Below are 27,522 nucleotides of genomic sequence, written 5' to 3'. Positions count from 1 at the left end.
AACTGAGGCTTCTTATTTAGGGTACTCCAATGGCAACATATCACAAGTTCCTCTCTCACAAACATAACTTAAATTGACCAGAAGTGATTGTTTAGTTGCATTTTTCCTCTTGCATTCTGTAAAAACAATCGGTAAATTTCAGTGATGGAAATATGAATTTACAGCTCTAATGGAATGGAACAAACGAGTGCTTAATTTTTTAAAAAAGATCTAGAAATCTCTTCCATTTTACTGCATTTTTTTTTTTTTTTATGGGAGTAAATTACTACTAAGTGGTCACCCTTTCTTTTCTAACAAAACACAGCATCCATACAAAAGACGAGCAACATATATTCTACCCATGGCCACACGTAGTCTAAGACAAGATATTTTATAAAAGTGTTTAAAATAAAAGTTGGAAAACAGCCTCTGGAATCAAATATAGAGAAATCAGATCTAATCTCCAATGGTAGAAATTGATTTTTCAAATTTGAAAGCAAACTCTAGAGCTCACCTGTTAGAAGAGAAATTGTAGTAACCGCTTTCCTCCAGGACTTCTTCAATCACAGTCTGAAGTTGAAAAAAAATCAGGTTAGCATTGAATTAAATGCAACAAAATAAAATCATCCGGAGGCACTGCCGAAACCTCACCTGCATCTGCTCATATGTTATTCCCTCCTCCGAATCAAGGCTGCTGGGGAGGCCTGCGAGAAAGCACGAAAGTCTGACATTGGGCTCACGCTTTCTTAGGTCTTATTGGCAACTGGGACTCAACTGCAGTGAAAACAGGTCAGTTTCTCACTGATAGCGGTGAGTACTTACAAGCACATTCCTAATAGTCTTGGCTTAGAATAGTCAATCTTTCTGTTTCTCTTCCTGTAATAGCTGGCTGCTTTTGAGGCCGCCATCACAGAATAATACACCAAGATTTAGGGTGCTGCTCATGATATAAATTAGCCAATTAAGCTGGGTGTGGGTGTGTGTGTGTGTGTGTGTGTGTGTGTGTGTGCAGGTGAGGAGTGACTTCAAACTGAAACTGCCTGACAGGTGCGTGTTCTGTTCAACTCTTCCTAGTCCACAAGGCAGAGAGCAGATACGTGCTACAGAGAAAATACATTTTTAGAGGGAGGCAGAGAAAGACAGTGAGAGACAACAAAGATCTGGCCCTTTCCTGTGGCTGCCCAGAGGGAAATAAAACCCATGCATTTAAATGCCAAAAGGCAATACTTCTCTTTATGTTTGCTCTGAGTATGACGTACCAACACCTTCAGCCACCCCAGCACCACCCAAAGTAATGTCCCCCAGCCGCCACTGCAACCAATCAGCACTGACTCTGTGGGTGCCCCGGGGCTCCCCGCGGGGCAGGAGAGCATGGGGGGGGTCAAGGAGAGGCGCGCCCACGGGCTCTGCTGTCTTTGGTCCGGGAGAACTTAACAATTAATACAGGAAACAATTCGCCCACATTAGGCAACCACAAAAGCACAACCAGAGTGAGTGCGTTTCCGGGCTGAGGAGATGGCAAGTCTTCACCTGACCGTAAAAGTTGACTTCTGTCCTTTCCGCCGAGTGACCTGACGATGGTCTGCAGGGTTGGAAAACTACGAGGAACTCTGAAACCTCGGAGTGGCTTGACAACTTCTGAGAGCTCAGATGTCATAAGAAATGTAACATGCTGCCGACCCCTACCACTGGCCAAGTGAATTTTCTATGTTGACACAGATCCTCACTATAACCCTGTGACGCAGGTGCCATTTTTATCCCCATTTTACAGGCAAGGAAACTGGGGTGCAGAGAGGTCAAATAACTTGCCCAGGTCAGCTACTAAGTGGGTGAGCCAAGATCTGAATCTAGGCACCAATGTCTCCAGAATCTATCCCTTTAGTCCCTGTACTATTCTGTCCCCCCCGCCACCCCATATGCGAGATTTATGCAAAATGAAGAAAAAAATTCAATATGTCTAATGTGGATCCTTCAGGTAAGTTTCAAATTTTCTCCATTTTAAATATTAAACTCTTTATTTCTGCTTTTTATCTCCCTGGATGCTTTTGGGTATTTGACTTCTCATCACTAAATAAACTAGATGAAATAAAAGGAAATACGGCCCTAGTTGGGTTTCTCAGTGGTTAGAGCGTCAGCCTTTCCCCGGACTGAAGGGTCCCGGGTTCGATTCCGGCCAAGGGTACATACCTTGGGGCAAGTGGGAGGCAACCAACCGATGTGCCTCTGTCCCATCAGTGTCTCGCTCTCTCTCTCCCTTCCACTCTCTCTGAAAAGCGATGGAAAAAATATCCTAGGGTGACGGTTAAAAATAAAATAAAAGGAAATACGATTCACCCCCACGGATTCTGCTGTTCGCTTATGACATTAATAGTAACCAAGGAAGCTGCCACAGCTGGGTAAAGTAAATCTCGGGGAATTTCTAGATTCCCCTTTATGCCCCTTCCAACTATTGCATAGATAATCAAAATAAGCTCTATTTTTCTTTTAAATTGAAGATTTTAATCTCTGAAGGAGAGCTGTATATCCAAACACTATATTTCTTTGTGAGAGCCAGATTTCCTGTGATGAAAACCGTTACCTGCAGGGTCACTTGGGGACAGGCTGTTTCCACCGGCGGAGTGATGTAATGAATGGTAATCTGCTGTGAAAAAGCTGGGCTCGATCGGCTCTGGCGATCCCTGAGATAACTGGAACAGAAAAAGGAAACCGCACCATCTTTTACACTCAGAAGCAAACGGCATGAGGCCTGTGTGTGGGCTTTTCCACTTCCCCGCGTCTGCACAGAAAATTTAGTGCTCTGCGCTTTGCGATCCCTGGTAAATAGACAAACACACATCTTCTTCCTTCAGAAACAACGTGTAAGTCAGAAGCAGCCCAGTTACGGTGAAAGCGAGTTAGGCAATTGCCTGGTCGCATAAAAAAAAAAAACTCTACACTTTATAGCTTTATGAGAACAAAATTTTTAAAAAGAAAAATAATGTCAGGGGCTGGGACATCACAATGTTTTTTTTAAGTCAGGCATAGGAGGGATGAATTTCAATTATTCAACAGACAGTATGTTTAGCCCAAATCACCATCCTTTTTCAAGTGTCTGTTTGGAACAATGCCTACTTGTTCTATCAAAGCAAACACACTTCTTGATACATTTTTCTGAATGACCATTAATTAATTTTCATTTCCAAACATTGATTCTCAGCACTCTCAAGGAAAGAGTAATTCACCAAATGACAGAATTTATTGAAGTTCCAATTGTTTTGTGCCCTTCTCTGTGCAGCTGAATTTTTTAATGAAATTTTAGACTAGAAACGTTTTTCAGCTTCCTCTCACCATTCCTTCTAATCAGCATGTGGAATGGCCAAGTTTTAGTGCCTGTGCTAATATAATATACTTTTAAAATATCGATTCATATTAATAAACCAGAAACAAATGGTGCACTTTGGACTACGCGAGAGTGGTTACCTGGAGCCACATACTCTGCTCAGTCCCATACATCACTGTTCAATCCCTTGAGAAACTGTTTGGCAGCAAATATTAAACTTGAACAATGTATGCCCACCCTGTGATCCAGCAGGGCCCCTCTTAGGTAGATACACAAAAGAAATGAGTAGGTCTGTCCCTCGACAGAAATGTGTAAGGATGTTCATAGCACCTTTATTCATAACCACCCTAAACTATAAAAACCCCAGTGTTCACTGGGTGGCAGGGTAAATAGAGATATGGCGGTGTGCTTACCAACGGACTTCTTCAAAGCGCTGAGGAATAGGCTATGGACGCCCACAGCAAATGGGCTGAGCCAAAGAAGTCGGAAACAAAACAGTGCCTAGAACAACTTCACTTATATACATTTTCCCCATCAGGCAAAACTAGCCAATGGTGATAGGAATCAGGAAAATAACTGCATTGTGGCAGGGGGAGGGGGCCTGGCCAGGAAAAGGCAGGCGGTAACCTTCTTGGGGACTGGAACTGTTCTGTTTCAATGCGGGTGGTGGTCACATGGGTGAACATATATGTTAAAGTCCATAGAGCTGTGAATGTATTTCACTGCATGCATTGTGCATCTTCTACCTTAATAAAAACATTTTATATTAGCAATCTACATCCCATCAATTCACTTTGGATGCTGTAAATAAAAAACATTTGTGTCTTTCAATCTTCATGTTGCCAAACACTACACTCTAGGAAAAAAATATGGTTCTACCCCTTTTGATTCCTGAAAACTTATTTTTCTTACTTCAGTGACAACTGATAAAATTAACAAGTCATTTGTAAAATGACAAGACTGTAAGATCGCAACATACTGTAATGCAGGAGGATCTGATATCCGCACACGCAGTAACTTTCTCATCAGTGTCATTAGGAGGCCACGGAGGCGGCCCTAAGCAATCCTTACTTCTTATATCCAAGCTAACAGGGTGCTCCCACTGAGCTTCTTAGAAAAGGGCTTTTCCTTTTCTGTAATGCCTCTCTATAGCCTGCTGGGTTGTAAGCCATTCATCAGGAGCCACAGTGATCCCTAACGACTCCTCACGCTGGAGACCTGGAGTCCCTAAATTTCAGGAGACGTTTCAAGGGGAAGGTGGAAACCAATGCGTTTCACGTGCTCGCACCACTCACGGCTCCCACGGCCCTGGTGGGGGTGACCGAGCCAGTCAAAGGCTAATTGGCCACTCTTCTGCGGTCGTACAGGGGATGAAAGATCCATTTCTGAACAAAAATCGTCGTTAACAAGGGATTATACCAGAAAGGAACAAAAGCAGAGGTCACAGGTTCTTCTCACTGAGGTTTAGAGGAGCAAGAGGGCTTCTTTCCATATCCCCATAGAAGTACCTGCACATATTACATAGAACCAGCATAGAACACACGATACAGAATATATGTATCAATGTAGAACAGTCTACATTCAACAGTCACACATGAAGCACCTACTACGTGCCAGGCGCTATGTAAGAACCCGAGGGAATCAAAGGTGAGAAAGACACACTGCCTTTGGAAAAAAACAGAAAAGTGAGGCAGATGAGAGGCACTTAAGACACAACAATATGTGTGAAAAGGGCTTGAGGTGTCGGGAAAGGGAAGATGAATCCCGACGGAAAATGAAGGGAGGTTTTCAGGAGGAGCTGGCTTCCCAGTGCAGTGGCGGGAGAGCTGGCAGCGCCCCCGGCTGAAGGTGTCCCCGGCACCTAGAAGGCGCGGGCTGACTGCCTGATGGGGCGGGTAGACACCAAGACGTGCCGGCCACCCACCGCAAGCTCGCATCAGAGGGGGACCGGAGCACCGTCCAGAGACAACTTAACCTGCCCCTTAACCAACCTGAAACTAAAGATGGGCCGGTGACCCCTTGGTCCCCTCCCAGAACACCCTCCAGCACACCACCCGGGACGGAAGGGAGGTGCCCTAAGGAGAGACGCCACCAAAATACAGAAGCGGCAGACAAGGTTGGGAGTGCGACTGAACAAAAGGAAATCTCTTTTCTATTAGGAGAGCAAAGAAAGGCGGCACGGGAGGGATCAAAATGAAAACCTAAGTAATAAAAAATGATTCACTTTAAAGACACACACGGATGGAAAATTCCTGAGCAGGGGAGGAGCTGCAGGCAGTCACCTCTGCATCAGGCCGCTTGCGTCTAGCACTTGCATCTCAACGCTGGGATTTCTGTTAAAATGAATTTTGTGTACAACTGGGGTTGTTCTGAATATCATTTTAATAAGTTTATAAAAATCGTTTCAACTTTTCATGGGAGATTTGTGCTTCTGTCTTCTAAAAATCTTTTTATTGGTATTCATGGTCTGATACAGAAATTTGGTAAAATAAATGTTTATCTATGGCTCCTCCACTTCTGTTTTGAGCTCCCCTAGCTTTGCTTCTTGGCCGTATTTGCCAACCCGGCCCATGAAAGAAACTTGGGGTTCTCTGATCTCCGGCGAGGAGGGGCTTATGCTTGTTTACCTGCCGCTGTGTCTTTTCTTTTTCCATCTCCTGTGTGTGTGTGTGCAGCCACCACTGATGGGAGGTAACAGCCAAAACACACGGTCTGGATTCTTATCAAAGAGCCCATGGTCCCGCCTGAATAATGAGCATATTTATGCCCAAGGTTGGAGACAGTGAACAAAAAAGAAACCTTAAGAAAAAAGGTCCCTAGCAGCATGGCTGTGCCAAAGTTTAAGCATATGATGAAACTTTTAAAAAATTACATGGAATTGCAGTAGGACCAAGTATCTGTACCCAGGTGGGTCTGAACTGCCTGGGCCTGGGGTCTTTCAGGGACAGGAGGGTGGGAGCTTGTGACCATACCCACGGCCTATATTAAAATGGTTTCCTGTCACCCAGTTGTATTAAACAGAGATAAACTCTTTCTTTCTGTCTGGTTGATTTGACCTCGTTGTGATTTAGTTTCTTTATGTGTGAATAGAAATATTTACTAGCACCTGAAGTCTAGGAGATGGTAGAAAATGTTGAAGATGGAAAGAACCTTACAAATAGTTCTCGTAGGTGATAAAAATCATGGCCTCAGGTGGTTAAAGGACTTGTTCAGACTGGCAATGCTCAATTAAGGACTTACTGGAGAATATTCTAATAAGAAACTTGGGATAGAATTCTCTAAAAAAGATGAAAGTATATTTAAAAGCAAAATATTTAATAATATTTAGTCTTAGGAAAACATGCAATAATATGGGAAGAACTTTCTGTTTGTCTTCTGAGAATAATGACTTCAGATATAAAGGTGAGAAAATTATCCTTAATAATTTTCCCTCAGTGTCTTAAGCAGTTTGAATGTTGGGTCCTCCAAATTCATACATCGAAACCTAATCCCCAAGGTGATTACGATGATGTGGGACCTTTGGGAGGTGATTAGGTCATAAGGATGGAACCCTCATGTCAGTGCTCCTATAAAAAATGCCTTCATAACAATGGGCTGAGTGCGACCCCGCCTCCCCCGGAACAGGGTCCTCGCCACGCTGGCGCCCTGACCTGGGACTCCCAGCTTCCAGAACCATGAGCAATAAACCTCTGTTGTTTACAAGTTCCTTGGCTTATGGTATTTTTTGCTATAGCAGCCTGAATGGACTACGACAATAATAATATCCTTTAACAGAGTTTAGAGCTTAAAGTACAGGCAAAGGAGGTAGGAAATTTAATGGGAAGGATAGGTTTTTGTTAGGCAAAGGAGAATTCCTAAATGTAGAAAACCATACCTTTTTAATTTCAGATTTCAAGTTACAAGGGTTACTCTGCTGGCTGAAGAGGGATTTCTTGAATCTCTCTATAACCCTTCTTTTCAAATTGTGGTGCAACGCTGGAGGAAGCTGCATGGAATGAGAAAATAGTTATTACAAGCAAATTGTTAACACTGCACAGCTGGCTGACTCCAGGGACGCATTTATTGAGGGTCAGTGCAACAATATTCGCTCAACAGGACTAAATAAGAATTTAAATTGTACTCCAAATAGCATGAGTTTGTTATAATTCTCCATTCTATAATCCAGAAAAAATATATCACTCTGCTCTCTTTCAAAGGACTGCTTAATTTATCTTACTGTTCTTTCATTTTATTATTGTTCATATAATAACTAAGTGATATATTAATTGCACATATAAACTGACTTTTGTAAAGACAAACTTGACTAGGAAGAATGCCTTCTATCAAATACTTAGGTGTCTGGGTCACACCCACAAGCAAAAACGATGGTAAGCACTCTAACCATGACCTTTGTCCTGAAGGGTCTGATACTTTAAACCAGAAAGCACACAGTCAGATGCCTGCCGGTGAGTGCTTCTGAATATACAGCTGGAGGCTGGAGGGGCCACTCTTATTGAGAAGGAGAGAATGAATCAGTACACATCAGGGCCAGGTCAGGCTGACTCAGGTTTAATAAGTAGTAGGAAGTCCCTGCAGAATCTTAGGAAATATGGGGATTGGATGAAAATGGGGATTTCAAAAAATCAAATAGGGCCATGGAAAGCCAGTGCCCTTCCTCCATCCCTGCCCTCCTCCGGGGCAAGGAGCTCGGAGTCCAGACGGCAGGGCCAGAGGTGAACGACGGCCAACTTTAGCCAAGTGAGAAGTAAACCTCCATCGTGACAAGCTGAGAGACACCAGGGTACATCTGTTAGCGCAGTGTAATTTACCACATCCTGACTAATACAATGGACATCTATAATTCAAGTTCCACAAAACAGGGGGACATGTAAAAGGTAATAGTAGGGCAATGAATGGGGTCTACAGGGGCTCACAACGGCTGATTTAATAGCAAAGAAAAACTGTTCATCAGCCCAAACACAATAGGATATGGGATCCATTATGAAGCACTGTAAGGGTATAAGATAAAGACAGTACAATTGAAAAAGTTCTAAAAATGCATCTATAATCCTAGTTAATCCTTTGGCTTTGCTTGAGTCAAAGCAGTTTAATTACAGAAGAATTAAGACTGGAGATTCTGAAGCCCTTTGGTGTACCCTGGAAGGTTCTGTAGGTTAATAGCGCTGAGCTTCTGCTGGTCTGTTTTTATGTCAATATTATGGCTTGCTTTTACCTTGATCCAGACGTGATTACTACTTCCTACCCCCAGCAGAGAGTCACAATTAATGTTGTCCTTCAATGAAAAGGGGAAATCAAGAAATGTAAAGAGACAGAGACAGAGAGAGATTTCTCAGCATTAATGAGCAAATAGTTGGAAGACAGATGAGAAGGAAGTGAGTATAAATGATATTTGTGTGCATGAGAGATTAGCAAAAGTGGATGGATTTAAGTTGGAGTAGGATCAGACATGAAGAGGAGAGGCATGCGCATGCTCTCCTAGCAAGGAGGTAGCGGGCTGGAGTGGAGGAGAGACGGGGACATTGCCTTGAGATACCTTTTTGAACTTGATAGTTTCCTACAGTCACTAACTAGAAGCTGCCACTTCCCTGAACTAAACACCAGGTGGCAGTGCTGGCCCAGGACTGTCTAGTTGCTGCCCAGTATGGTGCCAGCTGCCAAAGAGAAAGCTGGCTGCCTTTTCTGATATACCTAATTGTCTGCTGTGGCAAATTTTTGAAGATGTGAATCATCAGTAGGTCCATAAATTTCTTCAAAGGTGGCTTACCCCAGTACTGGAAGCACCAGTATCAGCTTACTAATTCAGGTGCTCTTAAAATCTTTATTCATTTAACTTGGTAAGTCTCTGGTTAGAATTCTTTTTCCTGCCCCTAATAGCTTGAATTAACCCTCAGGAAAACTTTTGTGAGTAAGCTAACATTCCATCAACCTAAGATTCACACACAGGGCAATATTAAAACGATATTGCATCCTATTGGAATAACTATGACTGTGGACAGCAAAACATCTTTAAAGTTTTACAGAAGTAAACTTTAAAATTTAAAGATGTTTTAAAAAACTTTAAAATTTTACCCAGTTTAATTGCAGATGACAGAAGTATAAAAATATTTTTAAAAACTATAACACTAAGAACAGAATATTAATACCTATGATTTCTGTGTGCCGGCACTCTGATTACTCTTTTATGCACAGTACGCCACTTTTCCCCTAAAACAAATTTATAAAGCAGGCGCTATTTTATAGGCCAGGAAACCAGAGCTTAAAGACATTATGCAATATGCAAGGATGCTTCCTAAGGTAGTGAGTCCTCTTACACAGCCAATAATCAAGAGCAAACAGCGCCACCACTAGCAGCACTGTGGTATAGCACTTTACAGTTTATTAACATTTGACATACTTTCTTTTCTTACCATGACAGTCCCATAAGCTGCCTGAATTTTACTGATGGAAAAAAATGATTCTAGAAGAGATAATGACTTACACGTCTAAAAGCTTGATTCCTGTTTGTTTGTTTTTACTATATCAAAAAAAGTAACCAAAGAAAGATGAAATCTGATATGTATGTTTTATAGTAGGTTTTCTCAAACTTGCATAATATATGGATTCTTTTTAAAGAACTACATTCTCTAGTATTGCCAAGAATACATCAGCAGATCATTTGTAGCCATGGGGCTCCATCTGATAGTGACTCAATATCTTTTCTATAATAAAAGCCTTATTCTGACATATTAGTGCCTAAGAGATTTCTCTAAATGCTAAAGTAAAATGTTCCAAGATTATCATCAAAATAAACACACAAAATGTATGACTTCTCTTAGAATTTACAGACCCTGCAAAGCTGAGTTCATTTGAGAAGCATTACCCTAAATTCTATTTAATCTGTCACCCTCGCCACTAGGAACCAGGAGATCCAGATGCGAGGGGTGGAGGGTTCTCTTTTCATCCGTCACCACCACTGAGAAAAGCAGTGCGTTTCACAGATGACAGTCAGTAGAGCAACTTCCGTCGGAGGACGGCACAGTGCTCTTCCCAACCACACATTTTTGTCCTGTTGGCAACGTTTGTGGCTGATAAGAGGGTGATGCACAATGCAAAGCAGCTCCGGCCACACTGCCTGTCTGTTCTCTGGGCGACAGATGTTTAATTTTTGAAAGTAGCTCTATGCTAATTTTCAAAGCATTTACTTAACAAAACAATCAAATCCTAAGTGCAGAGTCAAATCCAAAGCTGACGTTGGCTAGGCAGGTCAAACCTAAGGAATCACACACAGAGACTCACACTAAGAGGGAACATATGTACGCTGGTCACCTGATACACCCGGAGATCTCGGCTCTGGCTTCCAGCGATGGAAGTGAACCACTGATTTCATTCTCAGCTTTTCGGTCTTAAGGTAACATCTCAGTTTTGATGAAAACAGATGTCAAATCAGTGAAGGCAGGGTAAGGATTTTAACATCCTGCTTTTTAAAATGGTTGCTCTTGGATGATTTCTACAGGTCTGTCTCCATGGAAACTGGAGAGAAAAGGCCACCTCCAGCCAAAAGTGAGCCGTCTCCCCTGTAAGGTCATCTGTTGGCTATCAGGAGGGATCTGGCCCTGCATTCCAGGTCGGCCTCCACAGTCAAAGTCTGAGAGTTTGATGAGTAAATAAATATGTGAGCAAGAAAGGTTTCTGTCAATTTGTTTTGTTTTGTCAATTCAGTTTTACTTTGAGCAGTTTTCCTTTGCAATGAGCAGGGAGAGAAACTGATCTTGGACTTTAACCTACAGCAAATACACCAGTATAATGTTTAGACTTGTATTTGTCTCCTGTATTTGAAAGGCACTGACTTTGTTTAGCATTGTGATTTAAAGTTCCCCAAGGAGGAATCATTCCTTACTATGTGCAATGTCATAAACTTTAAAGTATTCTGGAAATGCATTTAAAAAACCACAGTGGTTATATCTGAACTTATAGCAAGGAATGCCATCTTACCAAAAGATTTGAAACCATTTGTTATGCTGGCAGGGTAAGAGCATAATAGTAAGAAATTCATAGTAGTTTTATTCTTGCTTTAAAATACATTGAAATCCAATAAAGAAATAGAACACATCCATTAAAAAGTTTTTTATTATATATAAATTAGCAAGACAGGCATATGAACACTATATTTAAATTTCAAAGGACATTTTCTCTCAATTTACTAGTTAATCATTGAGGGAACCAATAAAGCTATTTAAAGCTCTTTCCATAACACTAAACTTAAGCATGCTTTCCCCATATATCTATGTCAGTATTTAAATGGAAATGCAATTTTGAATATAATGTCTTTACTCAATAGAGATATGGCACATTATAGTTGATTTATTAACCAAGTTTCTCCCCGCACCCTCACATTGAGAACTTGGAGAAGGGGAGTCCCAGAGAGAGGCCTCTTTACCTACCCCTCGCCCCCCAGGTTAAGTGTGCCAGCTGTCAATTTATTGCCTCTTAGCTCCAAATACACCCTTCAGTGCCCTGCTTGTGATGCTGGAATATTTCTCCCCTGCCAGCTGGTAGGATGTCCGGCTGTGTCTGCAGAGGGCACCCGCGGGACACTGGAGGAGGGTGGAGCTTGTCCCTGGTTCCAGAAGCTCCTGCCTTGCCCTGGGCGTTAGCGTGAAGCAGTCAGTGCAATGGGGCCCCCTAGCGGTGCTCCCCCAACCACATTCAGTCCTGCAGGCGGCTTCCCAGCGAGGCGGTGCGCAGCCCCCATCCAGGGCGGCCTCCCAGGCCTAGGGAGGGCGCTTCCCTCACACCACGCTCACGTGCTCATTTCCAGCAAGCTCCGTGGTATGACACCTCCCCATCCGTGGCTCGCCCCAAACCCCAGAGGGAGGCAGCCCTGAAAGTTTCTCCAGAACTGCACTTCCGGGGGTTTCTCTGACCTTTCCAGGGAGGTCCAGACCTCAGCCCAGGGTGTGTGTCCCCTTCTATCCTGTCCCTTCCTTGGGTGCTCTGCCTCAGTACCTTCAGCAGTGACTTCCCTATCTTTCTTCCTTTATTCTCTAGATTTCTCTTCCCCTCCTGAATTTAACATATTTAAAACTATTGTATTCCTTAATCTATGTAACAGAAAAAAAACTCTAGGCCTGGTAGACAAAAATAGGAGTTGAGTTGCAGTTGCCACAGTGAAAAGTCACAGCCTGAGGACCCTTGAGAAGGGTCCTGAAACACTACCGTAAGGGCCACACTATAAATTTACCCCAAACCTTCCCTAAGGGACCTGAGGCCATTTCCTGCAGGGACTGTTCGCCCAGGAGGAGGGAATGCACAGGCTTTCAGGGAACAGTGGGCACTGGCTGTAAACTGACACTTATTCCTAGTTTTATATGGTCACTGTGGTACATGACCAAGCGAAACGGTTTTCTGTTTGTCTTGTTTGCTTTACTGTGGGAGGGAGCAGATCTATTAGCCCAAGTTGGACTCACAATGGGCCCCGTTGGTCCACTGACCTGGTGGCATTTCTCTCTTGTCCCCAAATGTATAACTGAAATTACCACAACTGGCAACTGACACAATCCCCGCATTGCTTCTCTGAGGATCTGGGTGAGGGTATGTTTATATATTTTGCTCACTGATAGGTCTCAAACGCCTAGGCCAGTGGTTGGCACACAGTAGGCACCTTCTAATTACATGTCAGATAAACAAATGAATAAACTGCGTAACACATGCAGTCTCTCTCATTACTTTCTCGTCCAAACATCTACACTTCTGCATCTACAAAATTTTCTTTTCTTATTAATAGTACGTACCTTTGGTACATGAACGATCAAGTCAGACAAACTTCTGTAACTTTTAGCCACTTTAAAACAGTGCTTGCTTCTCTAGTGCCTAAAAGTCACTGGGATTTAGGAATGGCAACTTTCCACAGTCCTGGGTTTTCTGTGCTCTTAGCTTTCATTTCTCTGAGAGGTCCTGGTTTTAAGCCTCAGGATTTGTGGGTGGGCACTAGTTTCCTCTTTCCTTCCTGCAGTAAAGGTGTTTCCAAAGCCCACGTCTGTCCCCACTTCCATCTGATGGCCCACTCGTTGGTCGGTCACCAGCAGTGAAAGAGCAGGTTTGAGGTCACAGGGAAATCTGACATGTTTGCCTTTTTACTCTCCTATCTCCCTGGCCCTGCTGCTAAGCCACAGTGTCGCCAAATATTTGTAGTTGGGGAGGAAAGGACAATTATTCACTCTAACTGAAAGTCCCACGAAGTTCCTAAGCAATATTAGCAGCAAATTCATATTTAAGATGAAAAGGAAATAAAAGGCTAAAACGCTGACCTGCGTGATGTAGATGATTTTGTGCAGCTGGATTAAGATCTGCTGAACAGGATCGCTGATCTGGCGCACTTTCCTCTGGGACACGGCAATCCCTGCGGACGCTGTGGGTGGTAAATGTTTCGGTTAGTCAGGACCCTGGTTTTCTCTCTTAAGGGTGATTATTAGTAGAAAATGGGGTAAAATTCTGAAATAAAAATTAAGCAAAGGCCCTCATTCTAGCAACGAGACAATATGCAGAGACCTTGTAACACTTCAACATTTATTAATACGGGATGCGCAATTCCTTCCCTCCACTTCTCAGATGCCTAAGCAACAGCCCCGAATCTGCTTGCAATTTCACGAGGCTGCCACCAGGAGCACGTGGTGCCTGGGATACCGTGGTATCCAAAAGCTGGGCTTTAGATTTGTGCAGTTAAGAGACCATCATGCTTTTAAATTTTAAATTCATCTAACATAGTTAAAACTACTGAACGCAAACATCGAATAAACAATATCCAGAGGAAAAAACACCCCCAAAACAAAAAATTCTAAGTAACAAAAATTACTTTGAATTAAGTAACTTTCAAACCCTTGATTATCACAAATTATCATTTCACCTGGATTTCTGTCCAGGTCTCAATAGGACACACTTATAATTTATCCCAAATTCTCATCATAGAGTCATACCACTTTCACAGTTTTAGGCTAGGCTGGTGTCAAATATTATTTTCTTTATGGGTATCTTTATTGAGTTAACTAAAAAATTCTCACAAAAAATTATCCAGTTCTAGTTCATCTGCATTTAATACTTTGCTTAAATGTTAAAAATTTAAAGGATCTTCCTTCCCTAGGCACTGTGTCTAACTCCTTTTAAGCATCAATTACTTGACCATTAAGATGAGGTTTAATAAATTATTCTTAAGGTAAAAATGTGAAGGTAAATCAGAAAACACTAAGATAGCTCTAAAACAAAAAAAAAAGAGAGAGCGGGAGCTATGTACAGCCTGCAGAGATTGCCGAGTGCACACATTCCACATTTCCTACAGGGGTTTCTTGCAGGAATAATTCTTAAAACATAACTGTTTGTCTAGATTCATATCAAAAGCTAGAGACCGTGTAATGTAGCCAAGCTGATGTTGCAACAGGAGCATTAACTTTGCATTTTCAGAAACTAAACAGCTTAGTTTTTTATTATTTTCATGTTGATCACTTTATGTCTTTGATGTGTGAACTTAACAGTCATGGGGAACGAGCTACAATCTCACAGCCTGGCAGAGCCTCCTTAGGTTTGCGATGGCATTTCGAGAGGGATGCCACATGGGTTTGACTCCACCTTGCCACAAGACATGTGCTCATGTGTAGCCCTAGACACAAAAACCGAGATAGTTAGCTACAGAGTCTGTCTTCCGAATGACTCAGTCATGCAAAGTAACTTAAAACTCTTTTTCTTAAGACCCTCTGACCACTCGCTCTCAAGTCCAGTAAATTCTTAACTTTGGAAAATAGTTTTGATGGCTACTGTCTAAAAAATAAATTTAAAAATGTTTAATTACACATGCCCCCTATAAAACAAGCAAACAAACATAATGACAACCTAAGTGTTACAGAAGAGGCAGGAGGCCCCTGGGAACCACTACCCGTTGGCCTCGCCCCAGAAGTAACCTCTGATACCAGCGTCGTGTGCTGCCTTCCAGTCCATTTTCTACCCATTTACATGCATGAAGCTTTAACTCCACGACTGCATTTTTCAAACTGTGGTTGAGTCCTGAAATCAGTTTAATGGGTCATGACCAGCATTTTGAAAAATGGGATGGACTGAAGTGGAACAGGAGAGAAACTTTTCAGAGTGCACTGCGTGCAGCAAGAGTTCACTCCTTCAAGATACAAAATGTGTTTCTTACTGAGGGTCATTGCTGAAAGCGTTTGAGAGCTACTATTGCAGAAAATCTATAGCATCACCTCAAGCATCCTTTCTTTCTTTTTAAATATATGGTGACACATCATAAGACTTCCATACTTCTTTCCTCTCACTCGGTCTGGCACGGAGATTCTTTTTTGCCAGCACAGAGGTCTGGCTCATTTGTCACCACCACTCCTGAGTAGCACGGCCTGCTCCGCACGCACCGTAGTCTCCTTAGCCACCTGTCGTGATGGGCACTTAGCTTGCTTTCAGTTTCTCATGACTGTAAATGATGCTGCCCTGAGTGTACATGGGCATGCCTCCTTGTGCACGAGGACAAGGGGTCTTTTAGGGTAGATGCGGAGAAATGAGACACGAGCTGGGCTCGCAGGTGTCCATAGTTCTTATTTTAACAAATACATTTGAAAGTGGCTAAAGCAACTTGCACTCTGCCCAGAAAAGAATCCATTTTTCTACACCTCCATCAACGCTATATATTATCAAGTGTGTGGTGAATTTCCTGTTTGTGTCCCATGCTTTTTTTTTTCTTATTGGTTTGTAAGTGCTCTTTACATAGTCTAAATACCTAATTCTTTTACTGCATTTTATATATTAAAAGCATTTTCACCTAACCTGTTACTTCTTTTCAATTTAAAGGGCATTTCCCACCCCGTCACCCAGACTAAAGGCACCACCAGAACAGCCCCCCGGGCCCCTGCCGCTCCTGCGTCAGGGCAAGGCGGCACCCCACGGCCAGCTCAGCACTCCCGGCCCGCTCCGGAAAACCTGCTGAGATGTGAGTAATCACATGAGTTAGGATTGGAGAGAAAAAGGAAATTTGAAACTGGGAAAGACGGGAGGGAGTCTAGCCACAATATCTGCAAACCCCCCTGATTTCCTGAGTAACTTCGGTTCGTTCTGGGTATGAGAATTATTCTCCTCTTTTGCTACATGATCAAATCTTCATAATTTCTTATATTCCCTCACTCCAAGATGCATATTTATTTAGCTCTTAATAGGTTTAGGGAAACACAAAAGGATAAAAATCCAAATAGATAGCTTTTAGAACTTTTATTCCTTATTTAAATATCAATAACTACCAAGTTCATGGCAAATGTTAGCCATATCATTTTGAGTTTCAAAGCATCGTCTCTTGACAAATCTTTCAGATTGGCACACTGAAAACACTACGCATCCTAACTATTCACATGCAAAAAATGCAACACATATTTACATTGACAATTTTGTCCTAAAATAATTTTATTGAAACAATTCCCTTAAAAAGACCTCACGGACAGGGATCATATTTCAGCATCATTCATAGTGTGCCCATGATTCGTATCTATGTTGTTCCTAATACAAAAGGTATTCAGTCTTATTAAAATGTAAATAAAATCAGCTTAAAATTATAATACTTTGTATTCCTTTCATAGTTTTAAGTCAATTTAATTAGTGTTTTGAAAACTGCAAAATTCCCTATAGGAGGCAATTTCCTTAAAAGTTTCAAAAATAATTATATTTGCTCGCATACTCTGTGGTGGGCACGGCACTGACCCGCTATTAGCCCCTGGGGGCGGTAGAGAGGAGCACCAGAGGACCACCACCCTTTTCAGCAGGGACTCGAGACACTCAGAAGGGTTTTACACATTTAGTCTCCTCTCATTCTCACACCCACCATTCTGAAGGGCAGTTGTTTTAATCCCCATTTTACTGGTAAGGAGACTGAGATTAAGGAAGTTGCCCAACCGAGATCAGAGAGCAAGAGGGTGCTGGGGTATGAAGCCAGGTGGCCCTGAGAGGGGTGGGGAAGGTCCAGCCCGCGGGCTGTATATGGCCCTCGAAATCATTTGGTCTGGTCCTGCCAAGGACTCACCAAAGAGAAGCAGTTCCAGCCATCACATTAGGGGTGAGTTAATTATATGCTTGACCAAATATAGCAGGCTAATTTTTAAGTCGATAATTTCGTATGACCCTAGAATGATGTTATAAATATCCAAATGGCCCTTGGCAGGAGAAAGGTTCCCCACCCCTGAAACACTACACTGGCACCATGTGTTTTGGCCTAGAAATAGCAAATGCATTTGGTATAGTCCACACAGCCTGGCTTTCCTCCAGAGTTATTTCTTATGCGATGCGACAATGAGTGGCCAAGTCATGCTGACTCATTCATTCCTCCTAAAGGGACCATGTCTTCTCTGAAAGTCACCGTTGTTGACGAAGCCCAGATGCTCAGGAACAAAATACTGTGGTGTGAAAACCACACTATGTTCAGTGCTACGAATGCACAGACTAACCAATCAAACGAAAAGAAACAGAAAGAAAAGATAGCCCTACCCACCTTCAATATCCTGAACAAGAAAAACATATCCAATCATGAACGAACTAGGCCAAATGACCATTGCTTAATTCTCTGGCATCATGCTAGAGCGTTTTCTAATAAACCCCACTGGCTCCTAGGCTAATACTTTGGGGTAATGTCCCGGTATATTTAAGTAACAAGCTACACTGATAAAGGTGCAGGCAGTTTACAGCCTATATAGTGTAAGCAATTAACCTGCCGACACTGACCTATTGGTATGACTTCATAGGCCAATCAAGAAGTTAATCACAGAAGCATACAGTTTTATTGCCCTGTAGAAATTGCACCAGTCTTATGCTTAATTTAGCGACATTATTTCAGCTTTTCTTTCTTGACTAACTCTGTAAATCCCTGTTCTCAAAATGCTCTTGGAACCAACTCTTTTATCTTCCATCTGGTTCCATTGTTAATGGGTTAAATAAAGCCAGAACATGTGCTGAAGAATAACTTTAGAGTTGTGCTTTTGCACTCCAGGATGGTTTTTAAAAAGAGTAACATAAGTAACAATTTTTAACTAACTCGCTATCTAAAACACCCCGAGTAACCTATGGAGTCCACAGTGAGGAACGCCAGGTAAGCTCAGCGAGGGCTCAGCTGTCCTGGAGGCCAGGCGGGCGGCCCAGCTGGAAGAAAGAGGCCTCTCGTCGCTTCTCATTAGTGTTGACTGACCTGTCTCCATCCTCAATACTCAAATTACTGTACGATTACAGCTCAAAGGGTAGTTGAATATACTCCAAAACTATTTTTAAATGTTATTGAAATAATTAATAATGGCAATTTGGAATGTGAGAGCCTTGCTTTTCTATTCAACTATTTTGAATGGAGCGCTACCCTCATCACCCAAGCAACACCGACTTCCCTTTACTCCCACCAGAGGGCGATGTAACTCCCCCCACCTCCCCCCCACACACACACACACCCACCTCCCCACACACACCTCCCACCCCCTCACCCGCGTCAGGGCAGAAACCCTTGGGGCAGAGTGTGAGCTGCCACTGAACAGCTGATCTGCGGTTGGCACTTGGCCTCCTATTGGGACCATGAATAACTTTTGCAAGTCTGAGTACCTCTTTGGAAAGACATTATCCTACAAAGAATATGAAGGGAAAAAAATCGACATCTCCAGCAGCATCCTCCTGGGACCTGGTCCACCCTCACTCAGCGCCTCCTCGGCAGGAAGAATTAGGAAGCATATTACCATTGGCAAAGGAAATGTGCTGCCGCCCACCCCTTCCCCAGTCTGAAGTCTGACATTAAAATATCATTGTTTTTCCTTTAAGTAATCATAAGGTTACTCAGGCAGTGGTTCTCAATAGCAAGGAGACACAAGGTAGGTCTGCACCAGTCACTCACTAAGTAATTTCCAAGGGCCTGATCTCAGAGGAAATACTCAGGAGATATGCAAACTTTACTAAAGACACTTACAATCTGATCTGGTCGGAAGATAGAGCTAATATAACCAAATCCCAACAAGCAATCAAGTATATAATTATACGCCAAATTGCACGGTATAAGCTAGCATTATAGGTTTTGATTAAAATCTGGTTAGCACATTTATATATGCTAAAAGGATTGCTATGCAGTAAAATGAGAAAAGGCATGCACTCCAAATCACTTTGGCAATTGTGAAATTTAGGATTAAGTACTTTCTGTGAATAATTAATTTGAAAGTAAGCTACTGAAGGTTACAGAATATTAGCTGTGCTCCTGGAACATTTGGAAGGGACACTGACTACTGTCTTTGGATTGGACCTTTATGAACAAAAGACAAGTATAAAAACAGATTCCCTGTCATCTCTAGTAAGACAACAAAACTAAGAGCCCAGATATAATAAAGTGACAATTTCTAGTCAGAACACAGAGCATAATCATTTCTATACATCAGTTCAGTGCCTGCTAACGCTGCTGAAAATGAAAACTGAGTAAGGGAGGAAAAATGTCAGGGTCAGTGCAGTCAAATTAGGCCATACTCTCAGCTGGCATTACATTTGCACTTTAAATTTGAGTTTGATGATGTTCCCCAAAATGTACATTTGACCCACTCTGATAGCATCCATAACATTAAAATGTACTCTATGTGTTGACAAAGAATACATTTTTCATCCTATGTTTTGGTATGATTTAATTTTCACAAATATAGGACATTTTCTCTACCTCAGCAGGAAAGGATTGTTTCTTTTTATATACAACAGACTCTAGACTTTGTGTTCTCATTCAAAACATCCAGCTGTTTGATTAATTCATTTGACTCTACAGGTAACAGAACCAATTATTTTAAAAACTGAGTTTTCTGAAACATTGGGCACTTACATACAGCACAGTTTTACACAGGAATAAATCAGGTATGAAAGGTATTTCTTTTCCAATTTTCTTTTCTTTCTACTGATTATATCAAGGTTAAGTTTCAGTATGGAGCAAGGATGTTGTCACCATTTCTCAGCCCGGGTGTGGCTCAGCGGGTGAGCGTCAACCTAGGAACCAAGAGGTCACTGGTTCGATTCTCAGTCAGGGCACATGCCTGGGTTGTGGGCTCTATCCCCAGTCAGGGGCACAGAGGTGGCAGCTGACCAGTGACTCTCATCATTGACGTTTCTCTCTCTCTCTCTCTCCTTCTCCTTTCCTCTCTCTGAAATCAACAAAAACATATTTTATATTTTTTTATTCTCTTAGTCTAGAGATACAGAGGACAACTGGAAAGGAGTGTGATTTGCAGATGAGGTGATCTAAGTGGATTGGGCTGGTACCAGTTGTTTAACGATGGAAAGAGAAATAAAGATTTTTTTTACTCGAAAATAAGAACGTACTACCTACTACCATAGATAGTAACCCAAATTGTCAAGTACACTAATGTGTTCTATAACATTATCTCTTTATGGTTAAACTTTAGCATTCACTGACAACACTTACAAATGCGATACCACATTGTTTTAAATTTTAAAATATATATGAATCAGTGAATGTTTAAAAATTGGACAGTATAACAAACTGTAGGTCTAAGAAATATATTACATGTAAACTGTGCTATAATGTGACTAGTTTGTTTAAAGGTCCAAAGATCTGGTCAATCTTACCGACATCAAGTCAAACTGTAAACCGGGCCTATTCAACACGCCCTCTAGGAAAAGGAATCCCTATTATGGATCACAACAGAACTGTGAATCTTACATGTGCGTGTGTTTGCTCTGCTCTTGCTGCTATAAAATTAGTCAACAATGATTGTTTTAGCTACATGATTATGCTATGAACTTACCTTATGCCAAAATAGGAGGAGTAGAGCAGGGGCAACATGACAGCTTTGGACATCTTAGTAACAAAATCACCCCTTTGTTTGCATCTATGTTGACAGTGTAAATGGCCCCAAACTCCCAATAGCTCTTTCAAAGCAACTTCAACAAATATGAAGAGATGGACTAATATTACAGTAAGTCAATTCACATCACCTTTGTTCACTACATGTGCTAACGCTACCAAAAAAAGTGAATTAAGAAAGTTAAAGTGAAAATAGCATTAAGCACTAATTCCAAATTAACCAAAGTAGTAAAACAGAACTTTATACTTGAGCCATACACGCCTATATATTAAAAGCACAATCACTAAACTTTTTCTTGCACTGTCCAGGTTTGGCTAACAACTTTACCACTGCGTGTACTCTGGCCCTCTTTCACAGAAATCAGAAACTATTAACACACTCCTTCTTCCCCAAAACAGTATTATAAACTTTTATGTTTTAAGAATCCATAATTATTAAATTATTAAAGAAACAATGTGACATAATATTGTTTTAGTCAAATACAAATAGAAAAAATTAAAAAGAACTATCTGTGTCAGAGTAAAGGAGATAGAAAAAATAAGCTTTAGTCTCTAGTATCATATAGGTCTAGAGCTTACAGAAACATGCAAGTAAAACATAGCTACTATTTTTTGCTAGTAGGTGTGCACTTTAAGCACCAATAGTTCAACTGGTTAACATTCCCACCAAAGCAGAAATGCAAATTTTAGAAAAACAGCCTATATTTACGTCAGACAAGTGAACACAGAAAGCATTTTCATACTCTTAAATGCCAGATAATGGAAGACAAAACAAAATTCCCCTGCCGCTGGGATTAAGATGACCTCCCAAGCATCTTTCAGACGTTTCAGGCCCAACTACAGTTCTGTGTTCACCCATCGTGCGCCTGAATCAACTGGATCTAACGAGCACTACCATGATCTTTGAGACTGCGGAGAATCACAGCGGGGAGGCTGTGGGACTGCCACCCCGTCGCTAACTCGGCCTCTGCCTCCTTAATGTGGGCCCTGACCATGAGGGGTGGCACTTTCAGAAGCAGGTCAAGAGGCAGCAAAGCTGAAGAAATAAAAGGGGGAAAGATATGAAACATAAATTGCACTGAGTTTCAGGGAGGCATGCATGATTTCATTCTGCCCACATTAAATTACCTGGTCTTGGTCTTGACCCCATTCCACTTGTGAAGTCCCTGAAAACAGAATTGGGGGCCATTAGAAGGGCTTGTTCAACTTCGACTTGACTGATATTTATTGAAAGTCTACACCTTGCTACGGTTTAGATTATAAAAATAAATAAAGTGTTTTTCCCCCTTAAGACACTCTCAAGAGTTCAATAAAAAAGGAAATAAACAGACCTGAACCCAGAGCAGAACCGACAATCCACTGACCAATGGAAGAAACTTGTCCCATCAGAGTTGCTTATAAGCTCTAAGAAGGATTAAAAGCCTAAATCTCTTAGTGCCTTGAATGATTTTCTTGTTACACTAAAATCAACGTACCAGTTTTGTATTAAAAAGAAATATTATTTAAAATTTTAGATATATTATTTTTCTTTGTTCCTGCTGTCTTAAAAAAGAAACTATAATTCTTCCTATGAAATAAGATGATTTTGCATTTACAGGGAAGTGGTATAGTTCTCCCACGGCTCCCACTCCTACTCCAATACCACCTGCTAGAAACAAGTGAGGGATAAGCCAGGAAAGTTCATCACTGTCATAGAGAAGAAATAATTTGGTCTTACTGGCAATAAATCAAGATTGCTTGATTGTGACATTGGCAGATAGGCCAGGATAGTGATCAAGCAGTGTTTACTCAATTTAACTAAATCTAGATATGAATTATGAAAAAGGCGGGAGGGGTTGAGAATAGGTGTAAGTGAAAATGAGCGAGACTTCTTCTAAAAGCAGGCAAGATCCATAGTTCCTGAGAGTAAAAAAGGGCCTTCCTGGCCACATGTAGGATGCTGGGTGGTTACAAACGTCCACAATCATCTTTCTATACAAAGACTAGAGACAAGGGCACACCCATGAATACAATTATGCATACATTGAGTTATCAAAGTTGTGAACCACAGGCATCTCTGATTCTGCAAACACCCGATGTCTTAAACCAGCCTGCCAGCTGTACCCTGTTGCCTTAGCAACGGGATGCAAGCAAGCATGGGGAAATCTTGTTGCCTGAGCAACAGAATCTTAAAAAAAAGGGGAAGTGAGGCCTTAGGTTGTGACTATAGCAAAGGCTGTAGACTCAAGCCAGTAGGTGAGATTTCAGTCCCGTTATAGTGAGAAATATAGAATTTCTGCTAAAATAAAAATCATCCAACTATTAATTAACAGGTATTTGTGGACTGGCACCTCTGTGCAGTACACTGTGCTCTGGGAAATGCAATAGAAGACTAGGCATAGTCTGTTATGTACCAACCCAGAGTAATAAATATTAATTGATGCTCTTAAGGCCTTAATTCAGTGACCGAAGCTTAGTAGGACTGAGATATACATAATAATGAAGGAAGCTGAAGCCCCTGTGTGTGTTATCAAATCCCACTATATAGAATAATTTATTTGTAAATTGAAATAAAATGTTATGGCTTATTGGATTAGAACTATCAATATAGATACTGAGTGAGACTATAAAACCCAGCTAGAAACTGATAAAAGTCAAGCTCATTCTCAATTCTTTCCTAGCAAGTAGTAATAAAGGCAGAAGATTTTAAATCACTTAAATCATTGACTTGATTACAGTTGGAAATTTCAAATAAAGTCCTAATAATTGAATTTTTAACTGCTTTTTCCTGACACAGACATTAACCTAGCTTCTGGCTAACTCTGTCAATGTGCACAAAACATCGAACAAACATTAACAATAAGGATATCTATTCATCTGAGTATTAAAAAGTAGATATTTCCTGAGAGCTTGACCATGAAGAATGAATTCCATTTTCCCTCTTATTCCTTATGACTTCAGAGATGCACACATCAAAAGGTGATCTACACAAACACTATCATCCACTTCAACCCCTCTCAATATACACACAAAGTTCAGATCTCTCAAACTGGGAACATAAAGGTTATACAACCCCTCTGGAAAACACAGTTTGGCAGTTTCTTTAAAAAGTTAAGTATAAACCTACCATATGCTCCAGTCATGCCAAGATAACAGAAAAATACATGTCCATATAAAGACAGAAATGTTCATCTTGGCTTTATTTGTAATAGCAAAATAGTGTAACACAAATGTCCATTAACAGATGACTGGCTAAACAAACAGTATATCCAATGGAACTGTACTTAACAATAAAAAGGAATTAACTATTGATGCACGAAACACAGACAAATCTCAAATAATTATGCTGCCTGAAAGAAGCCAGACAAGAAAGAGTATGTACTATATAATTCCATGCATGTAAAACTCTAAAATGCAACTAAGCTTTAGTCCAGGAAGCAGATCAGTGATTGCCTGGGTGGAGAGGGAGGGTCAGGAGTGAGGGGCACAAAGGGACATGAGGACACCTTTAGGTGATATGTTCACTGTCTTCCCTGTGAGATTTAAGGGGATGTACATACTCCAAACTTAGAAAATCGCACACTTTAAATATGTGCCATTTATTTTGTAAATTATACCTCATTGAAGCTGTTAAAATAACTTCTCTCATTCTCGTCCAAGGGGTTATTCAAATAAACTTGAAGTTATTCAATCACATGATCTATGTGCATTCATTAAAAGCAATATATGCATAAAAATCCCTCATTATGTTAATTTTCATCTGCCCTTTGTTGCTCACTAGATGGAACTTCAGTGTAGTCAAACTGCGTTCTCTCATGGCTCTCCATCTGCAGGAGAGCTCACTAGTTAGGCCTCAACAGGGTTTGAGGGGCTGCAGTTAAAGCAGCTGCGTGGTGACCACTCAGATTGATAACCATCTGTAGGAGAATCCCAGTGGCACTCCTATTTATGACTCCCCAATAACATGCAAAGAAAAGAAATAAAATCCAATCTCTATTCTAGTAAACCAATGGCTAAAGGCAAACGATGCTCACCGAATGCAATAGCGGGAATGCCCTGTTTATTAGGAAGTGTGTGTCAACTGGAAGTTCCCATAGTCTACGTCTGTAATATTAAACATGCTACACTGGCACCTCCAGGTTCTCCGGGGGCCCAGGAGAGTTCTGGGAATGGCTGCTAAATGACATCCTGCTCAGGGAGATGTGGTGCCTGGAGATTTGGGGACAAGGATTTGGAGATTCGCCTCTGCTCCATAAATGGCTGCCTTTCCAGAAGCCAAGGAACAGGGCTCTCGCCCCTGATCCCATATCTGAGCTTTGACTTTGGCTTCTGGGACTTTTGGTGATTTGGGGATGGACTGCTAAGATCTGGGGAAGAATTTGGCAAGAAAAGGAACCCAAAGGAATTATCTGCCAGCTGCAAGTGACTTCTGTTCCTGAGAAGAAACATGGACTTCTACGAGTTTGGGGACAGGCTCTCTCCAGGTCTTGCCATTAATTATATTCCTAAAAAAGAGTTTCATTATCTGATGGTGGCTCAGATCAACAGGGTACCTTCCAGTTCTAATATCATGTTTCCTTTCACCAACCGTGAGGCTTTAATACTTCTCTGAGGAGGTAGGAGCTGCCCTTCCTCATTTCATTTGCTCATGTTTTACCATTTTCCTGGCCCATTTGCCCAAGAAAATCTACTCAGGCTATTAGGGAGGCCCCTGGGTTCTTCAGCAGGCAGCTGGCTGAACGCTAGCTCTCGGTGTCTGCAGTGGTCAGAGTTGCGTCTATGCGTAAGCTTTCTCTGGCTCCAAGCTACGTGGGGATTCTTCACCATCAATTCTCTTCCATCCTCAATCTCTCCTCTCCAGGGGCTGCTTCTGCTCAGTCCCTTCAACATTCCCCACCAACTAACTGACCCAGCTCCCCCTCACTTTCTTTAATTGCCCTGCATCCCTGCCTCTGTCACTTTTAAAACCCCCACAATCCAGCTTCTGCTCACACCCACTTCACCAAGGCCGTGGAACTGCTCTCAGGGAGGCCGCCAGGGACTCGCAGGCCACAATGAACAGCTTTGTTTAGCCCTTAGCTCAGGAGACAGCTACTGCAGAAACTTCCAGCTATCCCAAAACAGCAATTTCCTCTTCCTTTTAGATCAGAACTCCCCAAACATATTCATTCTCCCTTGCACTAGATGTGGTCATGTGACAAAGCTCTGGCCCATGGTGCGAGCAGAAGGGTAGAGCACCACACCTGGGTCACATCCCTAAATGGAAGGGGCGTGTCTCCACTTCCCCTTTCCACCTCCCTGGGTGCGATGTGGTCCACATTTACCCTGAGGGTAAAACCTATACCCTGGGGATGCAAAGAAACAAAATATAAGGAGCCAGGGCTCCAGACGATCTCATGAAACACAACTGTCCTACCTCCCTGGTCCACCCTTGAACTCAGAGAAAGTAACTGATTGGCTGAAGATCACAAATCTAGACTAAAGCCCAGGTCCAAGCTGAGTAGTCTTCCCAGTGTGCGGCTTGGTAACTACATCAGTTCTGGGAGGGTGGGCTCCAATTGCCTCCATTTCCACATGACCAGCGTAACCTACAGCAATCAAGTTTCACTTTAATCACCAATAATTCAGCTCCACAGAATCTAAAGATATTTCTAGGAGCTCAGTGTGTACATACCTCACTTGGGATTGTCTTTCTCCTCCTGAAGCACTAAAACTTCTCTTTAAAATGCCTGGAACAAGAAAATAAAAATAGTTCTATATTTTCCCACTGCAAATCTGTTATTTATTCGTTTGCTTGCTTGTGTGCTTCAGAGTGCTGCATTCTATTATCTGAGCAATTGTAAGTACTACAACGACTTCATTTATGAAAGCATCAGCCAAAATATAATGTTGCAAATTAATATTTTCTTGACAGGTTTGTCTAAGGGCCTTTTTTTTTTTTTTTTAACAAAGAAAAGGTACTAAGCAAAGAAACTGAGTTATTAATAGCTAACAAAGAACAATAGCACATCTATGTCATAATCATCCTAAAACCCTTGCCAAGACAGCTAGCTGCAAGTTACCACCTGCAAACCAAAGGATCCAACTTTTGCTTCCCCACTGACCCTCCATCCATTGTTACTGGGGACAGACATACAACACTGAATTCATCTTAAAACAGTAATTAACTGCTTCTAGAATTTGCTACACATGTTTATATGCATAGATATTTTTGCTGTGCAATACTCATGTTTTACCAATTACAAATCAAGACATTGTACCTAGTAGGCTGGAATTTACAGGGAAGGCAGAGCAGAGTGTTGGAAATTGGGCTCTCCCAGAAAATCTGGACCATCTAGTCACCGATTTTCCAATTAAGTTTGAAAAGGGACAAACAAGGAGGCTAAGTCTGTAAGGTTCCAGTTTTGTCCTT

The 27,522-nt window shown here is 41.7% G+C and overlaps 1 protein-coding gene across 1 annotated transcript in view; it reads right to left on the bottom strand.

Moving 5' to 3' along the window:
* Window positions 1–489: 489 nt before the first annotated feature.
* Window positions 490–27,522, bottom strand: part of NEK10 (NIMA related kinase 10) — a 125,965-nt gene continuing 98,932 nt past the window's right edge. The window contains exons 29-37 of the mRNA XM_016198861.2: window positions 26,785–26,839; window positions 22,260–22,297; window positions 22,018–22,167; window positions 20,609–20,629; window positions 13,585–13,685; window positions 7,173–7,283; window positions 2,558–2,666; window positions 631–683; window positions 490–549 (exon numbers count right to left, since the gene is read on the bottom strand). Of these exons, the coding sequence (XP_016054347.2) occupies window positions 490–549; window positions 631–683; window positions 2,558–2,666; window positions 7,173–7,283; window positions 13,585–13,685; window positions 20,609–20,629; window positions 22,018–22,167; window positions 22,260–22,297; window positions 26,785–26,839 (698 nt within the window). The remainder of the gene's footprint in view (window positions 550–630; window positions 684–2,557; window positions 2,667–7,172; window positions 7,284–13,584; window positions 13,686–20,608; window positions 20,630–22,017; window positions 22,168–22,259; window positions 22,298–26,784; window positions 26,840–27,522) is intronic.

This window comes from Miniopterus natalensis, chromosome 15, assembly GCF_054644295.1.
Source record: "Miniopterus natalensis isolate mMinNat1 chromosome 15, mMinNat1.hap1, whole genome shotgun sequence".
Classification (NCBI taxonomy): Eukaryota; Metazoa; Chordata; class Mammalia; order Chiroptera; family Miniopteridae; genus Miniopterus; species Miniopterus natalensis.
Note: the sequence above shows the minus strand (reverse complement) of the source record. Positions and strands in the feature narration are given on the sequence as shown.